General features: G+C 39.7%; 2 protein-coding genes across 2 annotated transcripts in view; one reads left to right on the forward strand and one right to left on the reverse strand.

Moving 5' to 3' along the window:
• Window positions 1-500: 500 nt before the first annotated feature.
• LOC149008264 (uncharacterized) lies at window positions 501-22,892 on the reverse strand. The gene is made up of 7 exons (XM_089164533.1): window positions 22,428-22,892; window positions 21,377-22,220; window positions 20,722-21,001; window positions 20,305-20,412; window positions 19,494-19,772; window positions 17,900-18,043; window positions 501-1,107 (listed from the first exon to the last, which is right to left on the reverse strand). The coding sequence occupies exons 1-7, from the start codon at window positions 22,708-22,710 to the stop codon at window positions 931-933; spliced, it is 2,115 nt and encodes a 704-aa protein (XP_089020659.1). The 5' UTR covers window positions 22,711-22,892; the 3' UTR covers window positions 501-930.
• Window positions 20,016-25,554, forward strand: part of LOC149008265 (uncharacterized) — a 46,278-nt gene continuing 40,739 nt past the window's right edge. Inside the window, exon 1 of the mRNA XM_089164535.1 lies at window positions 20,016-20,041. The gene's annotated coding sequence lies outside the window, so the exon portion shown is untranslated. The remainder of the gene's footprint in view (window positions 20,042-25,554) is intronic.

A 25,554-nucleotide genomic window follows, 5' to 3' on the forward strand; every position in this document is an offset into this window, starting at 1 on the left:
TTTCTTATTTTCCTAGAATAATGTAAAATTGTTCCCAACAACTTTTTTCCATAGGATTGACCTTGTTTTGACATACAAAGATTGGTTTCAAGTCATTTTCCATAGATTATCAAAAATCAAAAAAGAAAAAGAAAATCAATTTTCATAAGCAATATCATGATTAATGAATGGTCCCCCATTTTCTTCCAGTTAGGTCACAAAATTGTTTTATTGTACAAAGGAAGAGAATCCCTAGGAGGAAGGAGGCTGATGAGCTAGGAAGAATAAATTACAAGTGGATAGATACAAGGAATCATAGATATTGAACCTAAGAACATGTGACTAACCACAATATTCCCTACTATCTAAATTTTTCATAGATTAGATAACCATCAAAAGTTGCTTAGTCAATAATGATCGACACTTTTTATTGAAGAGATTACGAGTTCGATTTGTGGTAAATATAATAATTTTCACCCACATTAAGGCTACCAACTCCTTAAAAAATAAAAATAAATAAATAAATAATTACCCATAAATAGATTACATCCCCTTAGTAAAATATTTTGTTTACATCTTTGAAGTTTGTTATATTATAAACATCATCATATACCAAACATTGAGTAGTTATAATAAATTGGAAAAAAAATTGTTTGTCCTGGATGAATTTTCTTATAAAAGAGGGTGAGGAGGACATGCTGCTAAATGGGAAGATAAATGGTATCAGATCGTTACCCAGGAAAAAACAATTAATTATTTGTATACTCAAAATGCAAGCACTGTATGTGCTCACCCCCTGAAAATAATAATTTGCACACACTGTACAAACGTAGACATTAAACAACAAAGAAATCAGAGCAGAATCTCACTCTCAAAACCTTTTTTCACAGCGAAGAGCTTCCACTCAACTTCAAAACACCATACATTTCCAATGAACTGCAACGAACAGCTTCACTTGTAAGTGCAAGAGAGCCATGGGTGCTGTAGTGCTTCCTTTGCAGTTGGCCGTCTACTTGGATTAATCTCAAGCAAATAGCTGACGAACTCAATAAACCCAACATCAGAAACCTGTAGATGATGCTCTAACGAGGTCTCCTCTGGTATAATGTACTCCGGTTGGTTTGTTTCCTGAAAAGAAAACAGAAAAATGTAAAAAGATTACATTAGAACAGCTCCCTGGTGTCAACAATCGTTTTGATTTTTGAATAAAGAACAAGCCTTATACTAACCCCAACTACAGATTTCAGTGTCCAAGTAAACAACCTCAATGCAAAAAGCAGTCATCTGTCATTTGATGCAAATATGCCACAAAATAGAAGGGATTTAAGCTCACCAAAACAGAGTTGAAAAAGAAGAAAATGCAATCGATAAAGAGTTCAATGAGAACAAATGTTACAGGTAATTAAATACAAGAGGAAAGAAGAAAACCAGTCTGGCTGAGTGAATATTGGATTTCTCAATAAACAGTGACAATGGATGGCAGTAAGATTATTATAAAGAAATCCAACCTTGCTGATAAAGAATAGCTGGCTAATTTATCAGAGCAAAATCTTGCATAAGTGGGGTAAGATTGGTTAAGGCTTGGCAAACTTACAAAGTTATAGAAGGTTCCTAAGAAAAATTGGAAAAGTAAAAGTAAAAATTGTGGGTAATTCTCCGTACATGATTGAAGGGCTGTGACAGTGAGGACAAAGGAACAGATGATAGACCTTTAATGGAACTCTGTTACATACCTCTTGTACTCTGAATTACTTCTATTAGTGGAAAGTATTGTGATTGAGTAGGAAGAAGAAAAACATTAACTGGGAACAAAAATTCAGACAAGTGAAAATCCCAGACAGAGAGACTCCCTGATCAATGTGTACTGAAGATTAATCAGACAACAATCATTATGTTCTGTAGCTGCTGTTATTTAGGGTTCAACAGCAGGTGGTTGGCAGGAGACAAGATTATGTTTCAACTTGCAACACATTGCACTTGCAAAAAAAAATCTTGACTCTTGCATTTAGTGATGTATTTATACTAGTTTAAAAATAAAATAAAATAAAAATAAAAAAGAAGAAGAAGAAGAAGAAAAAGAAAGAAAGAAAGAGAAGCCAAATTGTAACTAGATTAATCAATGAAAAAATCTAAAACAAAAGCTATAAAGAGACTCCAGGGATGCCTAAGGTGTCAGGAAGAACAGATTATCAGACCGAAAGCTAAATTGGGTTTTAAAGGTGACTGCTATTACAAGACAGATAAAAGAGTACTAGGAGATTTTTTTAACTTTTTTTTAGATATTTTTTACTCATTTACTTTGGGTATCATCCATTAGCATAGTAATCTCCATAGTAGTCTTTGTTTTTTCCTCTTCATGGAAATTTCTCTGTTTCGGTTTACTGCCGTGCTGTATTATTTCATGTTTCATTGGCTGCGCTGTCTACTAATAAATATAGTAATTTGCTAGGACAAAAGGTGAGATCCTAGATAACTGTATAGCCATGTGCTAGTAAATAGGCAATCCAGCAATGGGGCTGGAGATTTTCAATATTGTAGCGTTATGCCAAACTAGGCCAAGGCATAAGACCCGGGACACACCGGAGTCCGAGCCGGGTCCAGGTAAACCAAGCATCAACCGTTTAACCCCAATGGAAGCCAAGGCAATATGCCAACACCCAAGTCTGGGAATCAGATGGGTGGGGCTCCTGTAGCCTGTGTCTCGGGATGCCCCACCCCGGTAAAGTGGTCCAAGATGGGAAGAGGCAGCCAGCGTCCAACCCCAAGACAAACAAGGCAATTTGTTTGTACATGCCTTGAGGCCTAACATTCCGTACCTGCCAGGAGATTCATTGACCTTACCCCTATCTGTCTGGTGCGATGTTCCAACTGAGTTGTCGGGTATTCAGATTAGGATCTGTCAAGATCAGCCTCCACTACCATACCAATGTCAGGCCTAAACTGTCAAAATGATCAATACACTTAGAAGCCATGTGTTGTGCCAAGCACAGATCCAGAACATATTGGACAATCCAACCATCACAAAGCATCAACTTCAACTATAAATACCCCTTAACTACACCATATCTAGTAATGCACATTTACTCATTGAGCATTTACTATTCATCTTCTTCATAGCATTCTAGGTCCTCAACCTTGGGGCAATATTGTTCTTGAATTTGACTTGAGCTTCGCAGGTGGTTAACCGACCTTCAAGTCGGCCCACACTCACTCTTTCTATAATAGGTTCTAGAGCCAACTAGTGGGTTTGACTAGGGTTCACGTGAAGCAATCGGATTTGGGTGCAACATGTTGGCGCCATTTGTGGGAAACAGGCATTCACAAAGCCTTTTTCCCTCTTCTTTGACCTTTTATCCTCCCCATTTACCCTATTTTTAAAGGTGTTACCCCACATCTTTGCTTCACTTCCAATTCCTTAATTTCCTTCCTTCAGTAGAAACCATGATGAGGGAAAAGCTCAAAAATCAACCGGAAAAACTCGTCCAAAGGAAGTGGGAGTTTGTACCAAGGCCAAGAAGAATGACAATGGGAAAGACCCCTAGCTTCCCCTCAACCTTGCACATGCCCTCCCGCACAAAACCATCAAGTGGACACTAGGGGTCAAGTTGAAGGAGCCTTGCAACTCCAACAGGGGAACCAAACCATTGTTGTGTATAAGCAATGATTGGCAAACCTAGAGAGGTAGTTCTTGCAAATGGATGGTCTGCTCCATCAAGTGGTCAGCGCATACAGTTTTGTGACTTCCCACCAGTAGGATTTACCTCCTCCTTACAATGACCACCAGGTGACTTCCTCTCCTTTAGACCAAAATGCGATGGTTCTAGGAGCGCATGTTGACAGGTATGAGATTGAGTCAGCTAGGGCCCGCCAAAAAAAGAGGAAGCTAGTCACCGAGAGAAAGCTAGGTGAAACAAAGAACATGGCTTGGCTTTTAGTCACCTTAGCAAAAGATAAGAGGATGGACAGTAGATGGAGATCCAAAACTCCACTGCTAACAAGGCTTATGGGACCTCCTTTAGGTTTTAAGGATTGTAAAGGGATGATGCCGAGCCCAGCAAAAAGCATAGAGCTAGGAGAAGCCAGGTGAAAACAAGGAAGACGAGAGCTCAAAACTCATATGAGTTTGAAGGAGAAAGTCACCCTAAAGGCGTATAGAGTGGGCGGATTCCTAGATCCATTGGAGAGTGAATGAACCTGATGAGAAGCTTAAGCACATGGATGATAAGGTCACCAAGGACATGTATTACATCCTTAATCTTCAACCATTCACTCAAGAGATCATAGACACACCACTCCTTGCGGGTTTTAAGACGCCGACATTTTCTATGTTTAATCACAATGACGACCCATTTGCCAATATTATATATTTCAACTCTGTTATGACAATTGTTGGCGGTGGAGATTCCATCAAGTGCCAAGAGTCCCCAAAGTCACTCATGGGGCTAGCTACCACATGGTTCTCCTACCACCCAAATAATTTTATCCATGATTTTTGAGCAGCTCAAGAGAGCCTTTCTAGAGTGGGATTAAGAAGGAAATGACCTAGGACAACTTGCTAGCTTTGAGGCATGGTCAAAATGAGTCCATCCAAGACTTTGTTGTGCAATTCAACAAGGTCTCCATTCAAATCAAGGACCTACATAACAAAGTGTCATTTACCGCCCTAAAGAGAGGAATCACTAATGAGAGGCCCATTGCCTCAATGGTTGAGAAGAAGCCAATAGACCTTGCAAAGCTGCTAGACCGCTATTACCAAATGGCAATGGTGGAAAAAGTGATTGAAGCCAATTAAAGTGGCTTCAAGGACAAGAAGAAGACCTCTAAATTGTTCGAAAGTCAAAAGAGAGAAAGCTCAAGACAATTCCGAGGAAGAAAAGATAGAAGAGATTGACCTAACAGGAATGGGAAGAAGGTCCAAGAAGATGATACAAGGTTCACCCCTTGAACAAGTCCCGATCTGCCATACATATGCAAATCCAAGGCCAAGGCTTACTAAAGAATCCCCAAAAGTTGTACTCTCGGCCTAAAAGCAAGGTAGATATGTCCAAATTCTGCCACTATTACAAGGATAAGGGTGATTACACCAACGACTACAAGACCCTTAAGATTGAAATAAAAAGCTAATCCCCAAGGGCCATATTGGGAAGTGGAGAAGGCAAACCCACCCCGAGATCAGTCCTGCCAAGGAGAAGAAGGTCCAGAAGTCAGGACTAATCCCCTAAGAGGTCAAAATCAAAGAAGAAAGAAAGTAAAGGGAAAGTGTCGATGGAGGAAGACAACTTTCTTGAGATCTTAGGAGGCCCAACTCCAGAGTCCGTTCACTAAGCTAAGTGCAAAGCTAAACATATTAGTGTGGTGGAGGCGTCTCTTGAAACGATGTTCAGCCAATGCGAGTCCATCTCTTTTTCGGTCATGGATTCAGGGGTGTGAAGATCCCCATGACGATCCCCTCATCATCAAAGTGAAGTTAGCCAACCATGTGGTTCACAGAGTGTTGGTGGATACAGGTTCTTCTGCCTACCTACTAGGCTAATATCCTTGGAAGCATTTAGGCAGTTGAAGATTGAAGAAAGTGCCCTAGTGCCAAGTGGCATCCATTTGAATGGGTTTGCTAGCTCCTTTGTAGTAGTGTAAGGGACAATTTTATTAGACCTCACTGTAAAAGTGCACCCCAACAAGCGACCATCCCGACAACCTCTATGGTTGTTTGCAATTTTTGGCCTACAAAATGATTCTGGGTAGGCCAACCCTAAGTGCATTTGAAGCGGTTATATCTTTTAGCCATATGATGATGAAGTTCCCCACAAAGCATAGAGTAAAAGAATGCAGGGCAAACCAAGAATCCTCCAAGGTACTACTTGAATTTTATAAAGTAATCGCCTTGGGCTCCTTGGATCAGGATAACGATGGCAATCAAGATCAAACACGACCAGGAAAAGGAACAACTCCAAAGAGGAGAGCTACTACGGAAGCTCAACAAGGTCTAGCTAAGAGTTGAAGACCCAACCTAAGGTACCATGATTAGGTAAGGCGAAGAGTGACTGCTTTCCTTTGGGGCAAACGTGTTCGCATGGTCTGTCGAAGACATGCCAAAAATTGACCGACGGGTGGCTTAGCTTAGCTTATGGATTTGCAAAGATGCCAAGCCTGTCATCCAAAGAAGGAACTTCTCGACTGAGAAACATGAAGCAATCAAAGCCAAAGTTAACAAGCTAGTGAAGTTGGGATTCATTAAATCAATCGAATGCCCGTATGGCTTGCAAATGACATTATGATTAAGAAGGTTAACATCAAATGGAGGATGCGCATTGACTACACCTTAATAAGGCATGCCCCCAAAGACTCCTTACCTCTGCCTTGCATCGATATTATAATTAATGTCAATGCTAGAATGAAGTATTAAGCTTCATGGATGCATATTCTAGGTGAAATCAGATCCTTATAAAGCCTAAAGACAAGATCCACACAGCCTTCATAACGAATCGAGAGAGCTACCATCACACAATGATGTTGTTCGGTCTAACCACTAGGGCGACCTATCAAAGGGCAGTCAATAAGATTTTTTATAAGCAAATAGCAAGAAACATAAACATCTACACGTATATGTTAGTTAAAATCGTAGCCCTCGGAGACCATCTGACCGACAAGGCAAAAGTGTTTGATGTATTATGGGCATATCAGATGAGACTCAACCCTGAGAAATGCGCCTTTAGGGTCTCCTCTAAGAAGTTCTTGGGCTTTATGGAGTTGCAGTATAGAATTGAGGCAAATCCTGAGAAGATCAAGGCATTGTTGGAGATACAACTTCCCAAAACAATGAAAAAAGTGCAAAGTCTCACAGGTCGGGTTGCAGCGTTGAACTAATTCATCTCTAAATTAGGAGATAAGTGCCTTCCATTTTTCAAGGCTTTGAAGAACCTTACGGCTACGCCTAGCATAGTTTGGAATGAAGAATGTCAGGCTGCCTTCGCAGATTTGAAGAGATGGGTCGGTTCAACACCCAATTTATTATGTGAGCCACGTCTTCTTAAATGCCAAGTTTAGGTATCCTGAGATAAAGAAATAGGCCATAGTTTTTATTGTAGCTGCTAGGAAGCTTGGAGCCCACTTCTAATCACATACGATAAATGTCCTAACCACTAAAGAAGATTTTTCACCTTCCCAACTTAGTCGAGAGAATAGTGACTGGGTCGTTGAGTTAAGTGAGCACCAAGTAGACTCCAAACCAAGAATGTCGATCAACGGCTAAGCCTCGGCAAACTTCAAGGTAAAATCCACATCTACACCAAGCAAGGAAGGCATGGACGTCAACCAACTACCCAAGAAATGGATTCTCTATCAACAAGTCTAATAATGCATCAAGAAGTAGAGCTGGAATTATGTTAAGGAGCCCTGAGGGCTTCGCAATTCAGTACGCCCTCTACTTCGGGTTTAAGGCATCAAATAATGTAGCAGTGTACAAGGCACTCCTAGCCGGACATCGGTTGGCAAGGTCAATATGCGCGAAGAATTTAGAAGTTCATAGTGACTCACAACTGGTGGTGAACCAAGTCATAGGGGTATATGAAGCAAAGGAAGAATGAATGTCCAAGTATTTGATGAAAGTGAATGAGTGTTGAACATACTTCGACCGTCTCGAAGCTAATTCAGATCCCAAAAAGGAAAATGAAATTGTCGACACTTTAGTAAGGTTGGCATCTATGGGATATTCAAAGTTAGAGCCAACAGTATACATGGACGAATTAATAGTACCAAGCACTAATAAACTGGAGGAGATGGATATAGAGGAGGAGCCTAGTTGGATGAATCGAATCATCCGGTACCTCCAAGACAACATGCTACCAGAGAAAAGAGAATATGTTAGAACTTTGAAGTGTCCAACAATAAGGCGTATGTTGAAGGATGAGATTTTCTATAGGAGGTTTGTGTTGAGGCCCCTCCTTCGTTGTCGCGGACCAACGGAAGCCAAATATGCTCTTGCTGAGGTCCATGAAGGAACCTATGGCTGTCATATGGGAGCTCAGGCACTGGCATATAAAGTCCTTCAAGGTTTTTATTGGCCAAGAATGCAAAAGGAAGCAATGGACTACATAAAGACTTGCAAGCAATGCCAAATGCATTCTTCGGTTCAGTGAAAACCTGTCGTCCCCCTAACATTAATGTTGAGTTCTATTCCTTCACCATGTGGGGCATGGATATTCAAGGCAACTTCAAATCGGCACTGGAGGAAGGAAGTCTCTATAGTTACCATCAACTACTTCACTAAATGGGTGGAGGCAAAGCCTACAGCAACCATCATCAAGAAGCAAATGGAGAAATTCGTCTTCAACAAGGTGATTTATCGGTTTGGGCTCCCAAAGATTCTAGTTACTAACAATGACAAGCAGTTTGACAATGACAACTTCAACAATTTTGCAAGAAGTATGAAATCAACTTCAGAGCAACTGTTGTCGCATTCCCCAGGTGAAACGGCCAAGTCGAGACTACAAACCGAACTTTGTTGAATGGCATAAAATGCTGGCTTGAAGACTCATGAAAAATGAGTAGAAGAACTACCCCATGTTCTATGGTCTTATAGAACTACGGCTCGAACTCCTAGTGGAGAAACACCGTTCAAATTGCCATACGGTACAGATGCCTTAGTGCATGTGGAAGTCTTAGCCGAATCTTCGGAATCCTGGGAGTTCGATCCTGACCCTAATGAAGAGGGCCTCCATGCCAAACTAGAATTCCTGGATGAAGTGCGCAAGTTAGCACCCTATAAAAACATTGAGTACTAAAACAGGACCGCCAAGTACTTCAAATCCAATGTGAAGTTCAAGACTTTCAAGGCGGGAAATTGGGTGTTGTGGCAAGCCTAAACCTCTCATCCCAGGAACCAAACCAAGTTGTCCCATTGAGAAGGTCCCTACTTTATGACTAAGGAAGTGAGGTTGGGAACCTACAAGCTAAAAAATACTCACCTCGAGAAGAGACGTCACTAAAGCTTAGAACTCAATATGTTAAAGAAGTACTACCAACAAACAACACCAAACTTATTGTATTTACTTCCATTTAATAAAGAGTTTCTCAGGCTACACATGTCTCTAATTCTATTGGCAAAGTGCATCGGTGACGGAAAAATCATTCGCAACACTACATACGGACCGGTCCCGAACTCAAACACTTAGCCTCTAACAGAGTATCCTATGGCTTAAGACACTTTCTCAGCCCTTCTACAACTCTATAGCAGCCCGACAAGGAAGAGTGGGAGTTCGACGTCCATAGGCCATTGTAGCCCTTAAAATCACTTGCAGCCTCGAATTGGCTAAAATAGGGGCTACACAGACCAATGCATGGTGATCCACTACTAAGGTACCATGCCTAGGGGGCTAGGGAACGTTACCTGCTTAGGTTTAATTGCCTAATTAATCTAAGTATCACTTAGTCAGGCATCGGTTCGATCATGGCACCCTAGATAATGAAGTTGAGTACATGAGATCCCTAAATTTTCAATTACAGCTAACACGTGTCCAGAAGTTAGTCACGTTAAGCAATTAGTCCAGGAACTTCACACATTTGGTAACCTCGATGCAACACTTAAAAGAAAAAGTAAATTGTTTATTACAAAAGAAAAAAATTACATTTACGCTAGGATTAAAAGAGCACATTTGTTCATCATTGTTCGAGATGGAGGAGTTAACAAAATCTAATAAATATAAAAGGAGAAGGGCGCCATCATTGCTACTGCTGCTGCTGGTCGGTTGGTGGCTGGACTTACCGATTTGGTTGTTGCTTGGGCTGGAGCTGACAGTTGAGGTCAGCATCATCGACATCATGGCTGAAGTTGCCTCTTCATTATCTTCCTCTTCTCCCACAACCTATCCCCTACTAATCACCTAATCTAAAATCGGCTTGCCAAGCTGGGTAAAGTCAATTGCATTGATGAGAGAATCATAGCCAGAAAGGTCGACTTTAGGATAACTTTTGAGAACTAATACGAAGGCCTCAATCAGCCCGACCCCGTAGGCAGCCTCAACTTCTCAAACCACTTAATCTTTGTAATCCTTGCTCTTTTTGTACTGGTCGAAAGCCTCATCCACCACCTTCTAGGAAGTCAGCCGACTATTTATATTGGACGACTGCTTCCTCCCGGAGCCAAGCCTTCTCTTTATACCAAGACTACTACAGTTGCTCCAGCTTCCTAGCCGCTTCCTCCTTCCCTAACTTGGCCTCAGTGAGCCCTTCCTTTAGGGTCTTTTAGGTCGAGGCGAGGGACTCAAGCTTTCCTTTCAACTCATCCCTCTCCTTGGAGATGTCTTCCTTCTCCTTGCGGAGTTGGTCGACATAACCTTGGAGATGAGCCGTCACCTCCTCACCCTCCTTGTTGAGCTAGTCGACCATGGCACTAAACTACCGGGTCTTCTTTGCCATATATATATATATATATATATATATATATAAAGAAGAGATGGGTGAGTAAATTTGGATAAAAGAACTTAAGTGCGAGATGTCTAGGAGTGAAACTTCCAGACATCTCCTGCTGGTCCATGTCCCGAAGATCCTTTAAGTCAATCTCGGCTATACAACCGAAGAACCCACTCTAAAGCATGGGAGGCGTTGGCCATGATGGAAGCATGAGTTGGGAGGCGCCAGTCAAGGATGAAGGGCAGGCGGTAAGTCCCACCTTGGTCCTTCATCTCTTCCTCCACCATCTCAACTTCATTTGCAGTCTCGAAAATGCCTTTCGGGCCCACCAGCTTGGGCTTCTTTGCCCAATGGTCCAACACCACCGAGTCGTAGTAGCACTCTTGTTCTACATTGTAGAACATGTAACTAACCGCCTCCATATTGAGACTTTAGAGGCTCCTCATTCTTTACAGCCTCGAGAACCTTCTCTTTCTCTTTGCCTTTTCTCTTCTCGGGAAGAGCCAGAGCCATCCGTTTTGCAACAATGGGGCTTTTTCTACAGCAATGCCCTTTACTTGATCAGTGGCTTTTGAGGGCTTCACATTGATCTTCTACATTAGAGTTGGTAGGATAGCTTACTTCATCTTCTTGTTGCCGGACTTCCTTGATCCTTTAGCCTTGGTAGCGGCATCAACCTTTTGAGATTTGGCCAACCTGGCCTTCTCCTGTTAGGGCATTTATGCTGTCTAGGTCATACATGCTAGCACCTACAAGACAGGAGACACAACCGAGATTAGTGACTTGGTGAATTTTCATAAAAATGCAAGTTCAATGAAAGACATTAATGGGAGGCTCACCCATAATGATTCCCCAATATATCAGAGACTCCTCATACTCAAGTTCACATGATAAATTCTCCTTTCTCGGCTAGCACGTCTTTCATCAGATTCTCTTCACCCACCGACTGCTTGCAACTCTTTTTCATTTGCTTCAAGCCTCGAGATGAAGTTTCTTCTAGTGCATTAGGAAGTATATCCTCAAGGGAAGAGGTGGAGGAGCACAAGAGCAAAATCGCTCAAATCACCCCTTTCTGTTGTCAAGGAGTGAGACATCGATCAAGGCTAAGATAGATCAACCCTTTATCACTCTCTTGTGAAAATAATACTAGCCATTCTGCTCAATAAGAGTATAGGTGGCCAAAAAACACTCATAGTAGCGCCGTATTAAAGATTGTGGTAGTGAGCAATGAATCCTTATAGGATTCACCAGCTATTGGGGGTAAGCATCCCAGGGTTGAGCTGGTAGTGGCGAAAGATAAGACAGAGAAAAGAGTGTGCAGGAAGTCTCAACCCTCCCTTAAGGGCGTTTACATGTAGAGGGTATTCACCCTAGCATGGATGGTTGGCACGCTGATGTAACCACAAATCAAGGGTTAGGAGTAAAAATGTAATTTCCCTAGAATGTGGCTGCCAAGGAAATTCTAGAAATAGGTAGAGGGGTTTGTTGGGGGTATTAATGGGGTATTAAACAATTCAGGCCTGTTGACAATCAAATTCAGATCTGAATTCTTTTAGTGGTTGAAATTCAGGTTTGAATTTTGAAATCTAGGGCAAACCAGGGTTTGGCTAGGGTTGGCCCAGTTGGGAATGGGCTAAGCTTGCTATCCTGCAGACCAGATTTGACTATGTAACTGATCCACAAGTTAGAAGTTGGTTCAGAGAAGGAAAGACTGAGATTTCAAACAATTAGGGTTTTTTCTGAAATTTAACAACATTTTGCAAATCACTCAAAGAAGATGCGGTGCAGGAAATAAACTCCAGAAAATAGGGCTGTTTTGAAGAAACTAAGGGTAGGGATAGGGCCTAACGGTTGCTGAGATTCTAATGGTGGATTAAAGGAGGGATTTAAGGCTGGGGTTTGGGATTTCCTAAAGTGACTAGGATGTGCTGACGTGGAGAAGAAAGGGAGAGGGGAATGGTCACGATGGCTTGAGAGTGGGGCCGAAATTGCAAGAAGCTAAAAGGGAAGAGGCAGGGGTGATTTGCAATGGGGTGGGGATGGTTTCCTAGGTCAAACAAAGAGGGAGGGGGCTGGGGATGCTACAGTTGATGGGGAAGGGTTCTAGGGTTTTGTGCATGGGAGGGGGAAGGGTGAGAAGGCTGCTGTACTTACTTGGGGATAGGGAATGCTGGCTGAAATGGTTGCTTGGATGCTTGAAGATCTCTTAAGAGCTACTGAATTGAAGAAAACAAGAAGAACTTGAAGGCTTTTTCACCTGCCGAGGCCTATCCACCGAGGAGACCCTGAACCTCAAACACTCAATTCATTAATTCATCCAAGACTGAAAATTACAGCGTGGAAAGGGGCTATTAATGGCCTAAATTAAACACTTTGACTCAGAGATGAATCTCCTTAACTGATGAGATCCGATTACAACTCAAATTGGACTCTTATCAACACTTAGTAAAGGAATCAAATTACTATGAGATTTCAACCCTTAGATTGGAATCTCACTAACACACTTTAAGTTATCTTTTTAAGCATATGCTAAATGCTAATTTTATAACTTATGACTAAAGCAACCAACTTAAAACAAATCAACTTTAGAATGCTCCAAGCAAATCTTAAATAGAATCAACCAAAGTGGAATCAACTAAAATTCAGAAAAATTCTAACAATAATTCCAAAAACAAAATAAGATAAAATAAGGGCCAAAATGGCCAAAATACCCTCTCATAGAGGGTTTAGCCAACCTATGGAGACTTCTTGGATCCATCCTGGGTTCCCCACTTAGGGTTTCTGTTCACATCAATACTCCCCTTCTTAAGAACATTCATGTCTTGATGAATGCAATGCTCTCTTCCTCTTGGATCATTGCCTTGGAAGTCCTTAGTGTAGGCTCATTGATGTAGGAGAAACCCTAGAAACTAGGGGACCTACAAAGTGGGCTACTAAACTCTTAGAATGAAACACCTATTCTTGACAGATAGTAAAGAAAAGGAATTGTAGCACTTGAATTCTGATTAATCATGCATTTAGGACAGCTAAAGTAGAGAAAGAAACACAATAAGTCCTAACTAATAAGCACCACTAAACAAGAATCAATAGGGAAACAAGGTGATGCAGAATTGAAGACATATTTAAGAAAGAAGAAGCCCATTGGGTCAAGCCCATCAAAGGTCTAAAGCTATCACCCAAATCAGTCCATGACTTTCATGGGCTAAGGCTGTTTTAGTGGGTCAAAGTTGGCCCACATATTCATGGTCTAGACCTAAGCCCAAGTCTAGTTCTTGAAAAATCAATAAAAGGGGTTGTGCTTTAAAAATAAAAGAACTCATAGTTAAAGGAGTTTTCCTTTGTCAAGAGTTAGGTAGTAGTTGAGTTATTAATAGGTAGGTGGTGTTAGCTAGTGGTTGGATGTTACTATTAATGTTTATGTCTCTTTAGAATGTTATATAAAGAGACTTATGCAAGAGGTGAAGACACAACTCATCAATTGAAATCAAATTGCTTTGTAGCATTCCTTCTCTTTGGAGAATCCTTGTGTTTGATCAAGGTAGGTTGGTGTTCGATCCAATCGATCCACCTTGCGGTGTGAAGCCCGGGTGTTACATTGTTATTCTCAATTCCCTTATATTGTTCTTTCAATTTCTTCATTATAGTGCTGCCCCTGTTTTGAAGATCTATTCAGCCAGTATTTTGTTACTCTATTATCCTTATAATACCACTCTAGTTTCAGCCCTCTTTCACACATAAATTCTGTTTCATCTTAAGTTTATCAAATTTGAACTTGATTCCCTATGAAAGGTCCTATTTGGCTACTATTTTGATTAATCAAACACAGTACTACATTACAAGGGGATAGGGAACTTGGCACCATAACACTAAATTGAATGCAAGAGTATTGAGAAACTTAAAGAAAATATAGTTGTCCTAATCAATATCAGATTTCTAACAAAGAATTCAGCAATTAACAATGTAAAAGGAGTCTTAAGAAGTTTTGTTTTAAAGAAAACTACTGCCAAAGAATAAATGAGAAATATTTAGGGAGAGATAAAGTCACCTACTAGTTCTAGCTGCCAAAACAGGGTTTAGAAAACATTTAGGAATAGAAATAATAAAAGGAAAATATTTCTGAACAATGATGAAATCCAAGAAGGGGCATAGGGTTAGGATGGAGAAATACATCAAGACTATTGTACGAGCAATGAGAAAAGAGAAGGAGAAAAGGAAAAGAAGACATAAAGAAAAATAGTACACAGAGAAAGAAGAAAATTATGACGGATAGAATAGCAGGGAAAGAGGAAGAAAGAAAAAGAAAACTGAGAAGAGTAGAGAGAATCAATAGAGAGAGAAGAAAGAAGAAAGCAACTATCCTAAACAAGGAAGAAAAGAAGAAGAGATAAGTCTGATCACGCAAGAGAGAATGAAAGAGGAAAAGTGAGGACTTACCTGAGAAAGAGAGGAAATCAAGCTAGAGAAATTTGCGCAGAGAGAGAGAAGATAATCTTTTGTTTTTTTTCATTCATTGCTGCCAAAAACAAATTCCATACAAGGTTTAAATAAAAGAATTGATCCCTCCCAATCCTACATGTTTAATTCCCAAAATAACCCTAACTTAAGTAGTAAATATAAACTATACCCAAAATAATTAAAAATTGGGCCAAAATAGACTCTAGGCCCAGCCCATAAAGACTCAAACGTGAAATTAAAAAAATTCAATAGCAAACTACTACCCAACCCACTAAGAATAAGGAAAATAACATGATAAACTGCCTAGGAGTAGTGCTTCTCATCGAACCATAGGATCCTAGCAATCCAATAACCTCCGAATTCATTGTCCATCCACATAGATATTGTCGTGGGATGATCTTTGCATCAGCGTCACCGGTAAACTTGGAACTTCCCACTGATGTCCTCATCACTCTTCCTCACATCTTGCAGTGAGGGAAAAGTAGTAGGTAGAGGGCTGCCAATGCTGCTCCTAGATAGAACTTTGGAAGCATAATGGCTTGATGGATGTGATCTTCAAGTCTAGGAGTCTCTTTTTCAATGAACCAGGAGGGCATAAAGAAGTGGCTGGTGAAGTTCTAGAGTCCTTCTTTGTTACCACCTCTATGAATAGCATGACTATGGTTTGGATAGTTCTTGTAGTGTCCCTCCCAGGAAGAAGTGTGGGACCCAAGGGAGGGCCTATCTCAAATGGAATTGGAGATGGCATGCCCAAATGTATGGGGGCAGCAATGCCTTCTCTCTAGTGCAAAAGACATAAGGAACCCTCTCACTTACAGCTCTACTATGGTTGTTGATTTGGTCATTGTTCTACACTCTGGAGGGCACCTCCTTTGTCAATTGTTATGCTTTGGACTTCAAAGGCTGGCATCTCCTTTCAATCCTCTTATGTTCTAGCCATAGGGTTCTCATTGAACTTTCCTAATGGAGCTATAGAAGTCATTGACAGCAGTTGTATCTCTTTAGGACCTTGATATTGGTTCAAGTAGGTTACTTTATCACTGTAGTCTTCTAGGGCTGCCTTTGGTGGTTGCCATGGGGTCTCTGTGTCAAGGATTGGTTGGTGCATGCTAAGGAGACTCCCTGGCTAAGTGCTCTTCTACTCCAAAGTCAATTTTATCAATTTGCTCTGGCACATCTAGAGGAAGCTTCTGATAGGTGGGGCTAGTTTTCTCTCTGATTTGGCTTGTACTGTGCAATCATTTAGGGTGCTGCCCTCTATCTATAGAACATCTGGTTTTGGCCCTTCCGGTTTGCCCATTGGTCTTCTCTAGACTTACAACTTCAAGCATGTAGTCTCGGGATACATTCCACTGACCCAACCAATAGATGGAGACCTAGAGGACTAGGGAGCTTGTGTGTCAAATGAGGCCAATGCAGTAACCACATGATAGATCGGAGTCCGAGCCGGGTCCAAGTAAACCACACATAAACCCTTTAACCTCAAAAGAGAGCTAAGGCGATATGCCGACACCCAAGCCTGGGAATCAGATTTTTTTTTTTTGGGGGGGGGGGGGGGGGGGCTCCCGTAGCCTGTGCCTCATGAAGCCCCACCTTGCTGTAGTGGTCCAAGACTGGAAGAGGGAGCCGGCCTTTAACCTCGAGACAAATAGCACGATTTGTTCGTATGTGCCTCAAGGCCTGACATTCCTTACCTACCAGGAGATCCATTGACCTTACCCCTGTCTACCTAAAGCGGAATTCCAGCCAAGTTGTCAAGTGATCAGGTTAGGATCTGTCAACATCAGCCTCCAATGTCATACTAGTGTTAGGCCTAGACTCATCAGAATAGTCATACACCTAGAAGCCATGTGTCATATCCAACGGAGATCCGGGACACATTAGACAATCCAACCATCATGAAGCACTAGATCCAACTATAAATACCCCAAACGAAGCATCAGGTTCAACTATTCAACTTGTTCATATCATTCTAAGTCCCCAACCTCAAGGGAATGTTGTTCCTGAATCTGACTTGAGCTTTAGAGGTGGTTGACTGACCCTCGAGTTGGCCCACACTCACTCTCTCTGGGAACAGATTCTAGAGCCAGCCAATGGCTTTGACCATGGTTCACACGAAGGGGTCAGATTTGGGTGCAACATGTAGAACCACGAATAGTGCTCACTAGCAGCTTAATGACCCATCAAATCCATAACTACTGTTAAAAGGTTAGACCTCACATAAAATCCAAAGTTTAGACCCAAATGAATCACCATGAAGCCAAGGTAAATCTACTGATTGTGTATCAGCAGAAAATTGACACATTGGACGAACACATATATGTAGGAGACTGTTTTGATTACAAATGCAGACTGAATCATTGAAAAGATGTTTGATCCCAGAATCAAGCAATGGTGATGCTTGATAAAGCAGAAGTACTTCATCTAAGTCTCAACAAGTATAGCAGACATATTAGATTTAAACAAAGGGTGCCTAACCATTTCTACATCCTTATCCAAAAGAAGACATTAAGAAGCCAATGGTAAAAATAACCTACAACCAATCTAAATGGAGATTTAACGAAATCCCCTACTTGTTATACCACTCCCTCCCCCCCAACCCCAAAAGGGAAAAAAAAAACATCCAAACTACAACTTGTTTAATTTTCTTTGGTGATCTGCTTATGTAGTTTTCAAGCATTCTTTCTTATGCATGTGGCATGTTCACCAAACCTGACAAGATGGATGCAAGAGGAAGAGTAAGAAGAAAGTGAAAATGTCACCCTATACCCAGGCCTCACTACATCACTATGTTGCTCCCTCACTTTTGAAGGCCGGTGAATCCCCAAACAAGTCTGGAGTATTAACCAATTGGGAACCGCATATCAACATTGCACAAGCATGAGTGACACAGATTCTCTGAACTATTGATTGCACAATATGTTTCGAGTGAACCACCGGATTTAACTTTTTAATAATATATTCATCATGGTGACAAAGCACATGAGCAAAAAAATTGACACCATTCAGCATTAAGAAGTTTAATATGAGTTAAAGTTGGAAGAGAATGTAGACAAACCTCATTAACATGAAATAGATCATAGTCCTCTGTGAAATATTTGTCTGTATCTAGCCCCCTCTCTAGCATGTCTATATCAATAGGACCAAGCATCCCAATCATGCGAGCAAGTATAATTACCAGTGCATCATTTGGAAAAAGCACCTGTTAAATCACAGATATTAGAGCAAAAGTAATACTAACATCCATTGCATCATACGAGGTTTTGACCCTAGAGAATAGACATGAAGCAAAACCACATGATAGTGAGAAAAACTGCAGGAAAAATTGCTGGGACAATGCTTCAATTACTTTTTGCAATTCTATAAGCATGTACAAAATCCATCAGAATATAGAAGGAATCGATGGACTGTTGTCAAGATTTCTGAAATGACAACACCACCAAGCGTAATTGTCAGTCACCAACATGAAGAATAAGCATCACTGCAAGCAAGCCTTTTATGAAATGAATCATGACTCTTAAATGTCTTACTGGACTGAAGAGGTAAATTTCTGATCAAGGTATCTGTCTTCCAATTCAAATCCCTTTTTGCAAAGACTGATCTTCCCCCTACCCAAATTTTTTTATGACTCAGCTGGGCATCTTCAACCAAAGAACTTTAGGTGATGAATTAAAGTGTTCTTTCCCTTTTCTGTCATATTGAAAAACTAAAGGATTCTTTTTCAGTTTATAGAGTCAGAACACCATTGAATGTTGCAAATTTAATATATCCCCTGTTTGCGTTAGATTTTCTCAAACACATGGAACAATTCTACTATTCTGGTTCTCTTCAACACAATGGTGCAGTGTCACTTGACTGGTTGGACTGGATGCCATGCTTTGGGGCCCGAACCCAAAATAACCAGTCCAACAATGGTTGGAATTAGTTAATTTATTGAGTAGTTATTATTTCAGTATTTTTCTTTCCAGTGTTTAAGGTTACCCATGTAAGAAAGAGTTAGTGTTAGAATTTAGTTGCAAATGTTTATTCCAGTTTCATAGTCTAATTAGAAGTCTTGCTATTTCCTTCAGATATTTGTTTGCAACCCAGCCATTATTAGAGATCCATTATTAGAGATGATTTGAGATAGAAGTTGAGTGCTTCATTTTGGGAAGTGCGACTGTGAGATCTCTTTCTCCCTTCCCCTAAGATTTTTCCTCCTCCCTACCCCACACTACACTACTATATGTTTTTAAGTACCTAAAGGGACTGCAGGACCTATATGTCACCATCCACTTCCATATTCTTCATAAATGTCTTACAATTCAGAATAGGACTTAGGGACATTCAGTTACAGAAATGAGTAAAAGCAATTTCCCTTCAGAAAATAATTATGATCAGAGGATTGACTTCAAGAATATAACAAGGAAATATCGAATAAAAGTATCTATTTGCAAGCATGGAATAATTGATGACTGATTAAGTTCACCTTGAGAACGAGCATTCAGTTTTACAGGTAAAATGAGTACCTATGCACATGCATGTATACATAAGACGGAAACTGGGAATGGAAGTTAACATAAGAAGTTTGAAAGCCTGATTTGAAATGACAGTATTAGCTAGAAAAACTGATCGTATGATTGACTCAAATAAAACAGACTAGAGGAACTTACTTCACCAGAACATAGCTCAGCCAGGATACAACCAAGAGACCAAATGTCAATCTTCTGATCATATGGTAGACCTAGAATAACTTCAGGAGCCCTATAGGAGCGAGATTGTACATATAGGCATAAATTATCTGTCTGAAAGCAACTACTCCCAAGATCAATTATCTTTATCTCACATCTGCTGTAACTTCTGATGACAATATTCTCAGGTTTCAGATCACAGTGGATAACTCCCAGACCATGCAAGTAGTCTAATGCCTCCAAACATTGTTGAGTTATCATCTGATAAAATCAACAAAACCTAACAAAGGTTACCCACACAGAAGCATATAATTTTATACATACCATTACTCATCAGGTTACCCAGATAAAAACATATAATTTTATATATACCATCACTGGTCAAGAATCAGCAACCAATACGATTCACATAGACTAAGCAAGATAACTTCTCTTTAATTGGGAAAAAAAATCATTGAAAAAGTTCAGTTTACAAGATCAGTACAGAACCCATACAGAGAGAGGGAGAGAGAGAGAGAGAGAGAGAGAGAGTGAGTGAGACTTTAAACCATCTTTTCTTATGCAAAATCATCAATTTACTTGATCCAAAATTTCAACGTGCAAATACAGTGAAGATTAAAAAGGGTGAATACCATCATGAAACAAATTTTAGTTTAGAAAGGACCTTTCAACAAGGATTTGTAGACTATATAGGTATTTTAAAATTTGAAACTACAGGAACTGCTGATTTCAAGAGAAAATCTTCATAATATTAAATTTGATGACTAAAAATAATCACATTCAAATTTCCAACCTGCAACTTGCGCAATGTGAAATAAACCTCCCCGCCAAACTCCTGATTATGTTTCTGAAATTCATACAGATTTGCTCGTAGAAGTTCACAAACAATAAATAGATGTTCCTGTAAAGTTGTATGTAAAAAGGAAAATGAGTCACGTGTAAGATTAAATAGATTATTCTTTTCGGGGTGGGGGGTGGGTGAATGCAGACTCTGAAGTCAGAATTAAAAAAAATATAAAAAAAAAAAAAAAAAGACTTCACTCATGGGTGATGTCACAGAAGTTGCCCAAGGAAAATAAAAAAGATGAAATATGCTAACTACTTTATCTGATGAACCTGTGATGAGAAAGACAGAATCATTCACATACGGTTTCTCAGTCCAAGGTTGCTAAGAGCTGCATCAGAATGGCCAAGGTGCTGTGGCACATACCTGATGATAAAAGTAGTCATACAAGCGCAAGATGTGGTGTTCATCTGTGGGGTCATTCTTGTTCACAAACTTCAGAAGCTTGATCTCATCTAAACTTTGATCAAAGAAATCCTTGTCGTTTTTTATAATCTTCAAACAAACATCCACCCCAGTATGAAGGTCATGTGCTTGAACAACTTTGCTGAAAGCAGCAGAACCAAGGTATTCTGTGATGTAATATCTGCCAGCTATGATAGTATTCATAACAATAGGTATGTCTTTGTTCTCTTCAAATCCAGTCCTATGGAGGGTACACAAAGATGAACATGAGCAATTCAGTATAAATAACCAAAATCAAACCAATGCTTAAGATCTTGCCCAAGTTCTTTATTTATTTATTTATTATTATTATTTTATTTTTTATTTTTTATTTTTTTGAGGGTCTTGGCCAAGATCAAGTAACTGGTTCTGGATTCTTTGTGGATCGGTGAAATCTGCTTGAAAATGAAAAACCACATCAACTGGGTCCTGCCAGGTCTAACAATGAGGAAAATTAATGTTGACTCGTTCCACTGTTCTTGCTCATACCACATAGTTTTGGTTTGCCAAGAAGTTTCTCATGCTAACTTTTAAATCTCAATTGAAGTGAAAATATCAAAGGACATGGTCTGCATACCTGTTTTTCCTATGTATTATTCGTAGGTTGAATATTTCATATTCATCCTCATCAATTTCATATGCTAGATGCTCGATGGGAGTAGCACAATCGTCACCATCCCCTGCGGTTCCAGATACATCAGGCTCTCCTGTTTTTTCTGCGTCTTCTATTACATAGTCACCATCTACATATCGTCGGCAGGCAGGCTCTGAATCATGAAGATGCAAATTGGTGTCCATACAGAACTTCATATCTACATTCTCTGTTGAACACTTCTTTATAAAGTCTTTTGAACTCTCATATCTTTGGTGCTCTGACTTAGAATCACAATAAACAGTGCATTCAGGCACAAGCTTTAACTGAATGTCCTTCGGCTCTGGGTCTTTCAAGCTCTTCACATGGTTATAGACCTCATACTCTCCTCGATAATAATCTTTTTCTCCTTTGCAACAGTCACAAAGAGGATCTTCATGTTTTTTTTGGACATCCTTATTCCAATGCTCAGCAAATGGAACACCATTTTCAATTGATGCATCATTAAAGCATGTATTACCCAAGCAATTAATACTAGTCACTGAATGAAATCCTTCTGCTGCATAACTTACACCGAACAGTCTATCACATTCCCTCTCTGCCTCCGAAGCAGTAATATACTTATCTTCACTCAGGCAGCCAAAGAAGTCTGGTCCTCTGAAAGAGAAACTTTTAGGGTGGCTCCCATCTTTCTCGCTGTTCCAAGTAGTATCATAGAGAACATCAGAATCATAGTAATCACGAGCAGTATCAAATTGGGAGAGTCTCTCTGATGAAGCTTCGGATTTAGGTCCAGCTTCAGGCCAAACGGCGTATGGATTCGTCAGACCTGTTTACACAAGTACAGGTCAGGCTCAAACCTCATAATTAACCATTGAATCAAACTTCTCAAAAAAGGCGCGCATTTTTAATAATTCCAATGGAAGATTGAACTTATTACCCCAGAAGAAATCAATTTCAGGAAATCAAATGCACCGATAAATTTAAAATTTTGAAGTCGAATTATGATATAGGAAACCATAATTTTGAGACATACCAGAGGGAGAAGCGCCGATGGCTGGAGAACCAATGCTGAGAAAATCATCAGACGAATCAGAACGATGAACAACACCGTTATGAAGCTCCGATTGTCGACCACTCAATCTAATTCTCACAGGAGGAAGCGGAGGAGGAATTGGAAACATAAACCTCTCGAAATCGGAAGAAGTCAAATCCAAATCGCTTCTCTCGACAATATCTTCTCTGAGAGCTGATTCTACTTGGGAAAAACCATTTTTTCTCAAGAAATCCAAAACTGCTTCGATATCCGAAACGGCCATGGAAGTAAGAATTCAAATCTGAAGTGAGGGAAGAAGGAAAGAATAAATCTAAAACCCCATCATCATCATTTACAGAAAGTGAATCAAAATGGTCAAAAGGGGTTAAGGTTTGCATGCTGGCTTGAAGAAGAGATGATGATTGATCACCCTTCAACACCCAACTGTAAAACTGAAGGCACAGGAGAAAAATTGAAAAAAATGAGAAAAATCTCACCAACTTCAAAAAGTTGAGAAGGTGGAATTTTTGGGTGTTATGTGGGCCCGTGACTTACAGATGACGAGACAGCTGGACAGTTGTACGGTGATTAACCTTCCACGTGGCATGATGGCACCGGTTCTCTATCGCTCTATACCTTACTTTTCTGGTGCGAGGTCAAGGTTGAGTCGTTGGTGATACGAAACCGGTTTTTTATCGTTTTTTTAACTTTTACAGTTTTAGTGAGTTTTACACTTTTAGTTTTACTTACCATTAAATGTATCGGAATCTTTATGGACCAAATTGTATCGATACGCGAAACGTATCGGTTTTGAACCGGTTTTATCAGCTAATTCCTTTTTTTTATTATAAGTACTTTTTTGAAGAATACTTTCCGCGTCACATCAATGAGAAAGACATAGAAGCGGAATGTTTCACTTCTTTCTCCATCTAATTTCTAGAAATTATTTCCTTTTGGAAAAGGATTTATATAAATCTGACACCTTATTTCTTTTTTGGGAAGATTTTTTTTTTTTGTATGTTTTTATTTCTTGGGAAGAATATTTAAAGCAATTGAGGAGAAAAAAATCATACCATGTATATATAATAACTATTTTTCTTTTTTTCTTTATTACAAATAAAAGTTTATATATGCTATAGTTCAGTGATTTGGAACAAGTGATTTTTTATATATAATTGATGGGGTATTATAAAATATACCATCAGGCATAATCGAATTCACGACTTCTTCACTAAAGAGTTTTAATTTTACCAATTGAGCAAACCTACGATGGTTAAGTCCAATGAGTTTTCCTTTACCTATGATTGTAATTTGTAATCCATTTAAAGGAAAAGACCATAATAAAATAAAATAAAATAAAAAATAGTTTTTTCTAGTGAAAAGAAATCTAAAAATAAGTCAAAGTCTACAAAATAGTTGTTAGACTCTAAAGAAAAGAGGTACCAACAATAAAATTGGGTGGCCTAGTACACCAAACCTTGGATAGCTATGTTTCAAGCATCAAGTAGCAAGAAAATGAGCCTAAACATTTGAGGATCTATTAATCCATATAAATCAGATTGAAGTAAAAGAATAAGAGAGAGATCGGATATCGTCAATGGTACAGTTTCTCAGTCAATAGAGGCTAGGGCTTGGTTGAGCGGTGGAACTAAGTTGAGCAATTGAAGAAATAAGATGAAGCCTAATTCAAAAAAAGAAGAGCAGCACGTACAAACTCAGCTTCTATAGCAGTAGTAGAAAAGCTAATAGCATACACTCCTGATGCGGAAGTTTCCTACCCGATCGGGTCAGACCTGGTTGGGGCTCCACATCCAGTCGGTTCTCTCACGATATGAGTTTCCTAACCGATCTGGTCATACCCGGTTGGGGCTCCATATTCAGTCGGGATGAGAAGCGACTAGCTTGATCGAGTCGCGATGAATACTCGACTAATATGGCAACCATTCTCAATAAGGAAAGTCAACTCCTTTGCTGATCAAGCAGGATCGACGACAGGAAGGCGTGATCTCAAGAGAAACGGCACCCTCGTCGGGTAGACTTACCAAGTACATAAAAGGTAACATGAACATTATAAGAGGAGGGACCTACCCCTCCGGTAAGTATCCAATATGTTTTGAACTTTGTCTTGTGTTTTCTTGGCACGAGACCTTAGATTGTTCACTATCTAACTTAGCCATCGGAGGCAGTTGCTCGGTACTCTAGCCGGCCCGTGTCTAACTCTTTTTGCAGGGCTCATCGTCTTCTGCTTGAGGAGGGCTCAGTCGGGTGCAGCATCAACATAACTGATACGCATCAACTCCTTTAGCCACAACAAATAAAGACCCAGGATCCCAAATGATGCAACTTCTACCACCAAATCTAGATACACTATTCCAAGTCTCATTAATGAACAACTTGAAGATACTACTAGATGTTAGCTGGATAATCGTGAGAGGTGGTTGAAAATGGGGATGTACGCCAATTCTCGTAAGAGAAATATGCTCCAGTTCAGCAAGAGATGAACAAAAAATTGTCGTAGTACCATCAAGGGAGGCAAGGTACCAATGAAGTGAGAACCCCTTTCCATGTTCTCTCATAAAAGTGAGGGCTCCTTCACATGTTCTCTAATAAAAGTAAGGGCTTCACATATTTATTTTCATTTATTTTTTAAAATATATGACCAAATTTCTATTACCAAATTAATAAATTAAGAAGTTGTAATTTTATTTTAACTTCTATTGCCTTATCTAAGTTGCTCTGTGCAATATCTAATCTACTAATGAAAAGAGTTATTTAAATGTGAAAATGATAAGATTTCAAAATAATTTTATTAGAAAAATGATCACATATGTAATCAAATCTACAGATAAATAAAGAATAATATGTATATATCAAATTAAATTAAAGAAACACCAAATTTTAATGAAAAAGACTTTTTACATGTGTGCATGATAAAAATGACTTACCTCTTAATGTACATAGATGACTTGTGATTCAAATATTATTGCTCAATGAACGAACAAGGTGGTCCATTAAATAATGTCAATCTTTCTAGATTACCAGTATTATCATGTTGGTAGCTAGGGTGGTGTGGTCATTATAATTATTTCTACTTTTTTTTGGTCACTACTTACTTTTTTTCCTTAGA

The sequence above is a fragment of the Hakea prostrata genome, chromosome 8, assembly GCF_041222555.1.
Source record: "Hakea prostrata isolate BN-2017 chromosome 8, UWA_Hpros_2, whole genome shotgun sequence".
NCBI classification, from domain to species: Eukaryota; Viridiplantae; Streptophyta; class Magnoliopsida; order Proteales; family Proteaceae; genus Hakea; species Hakea prostrata.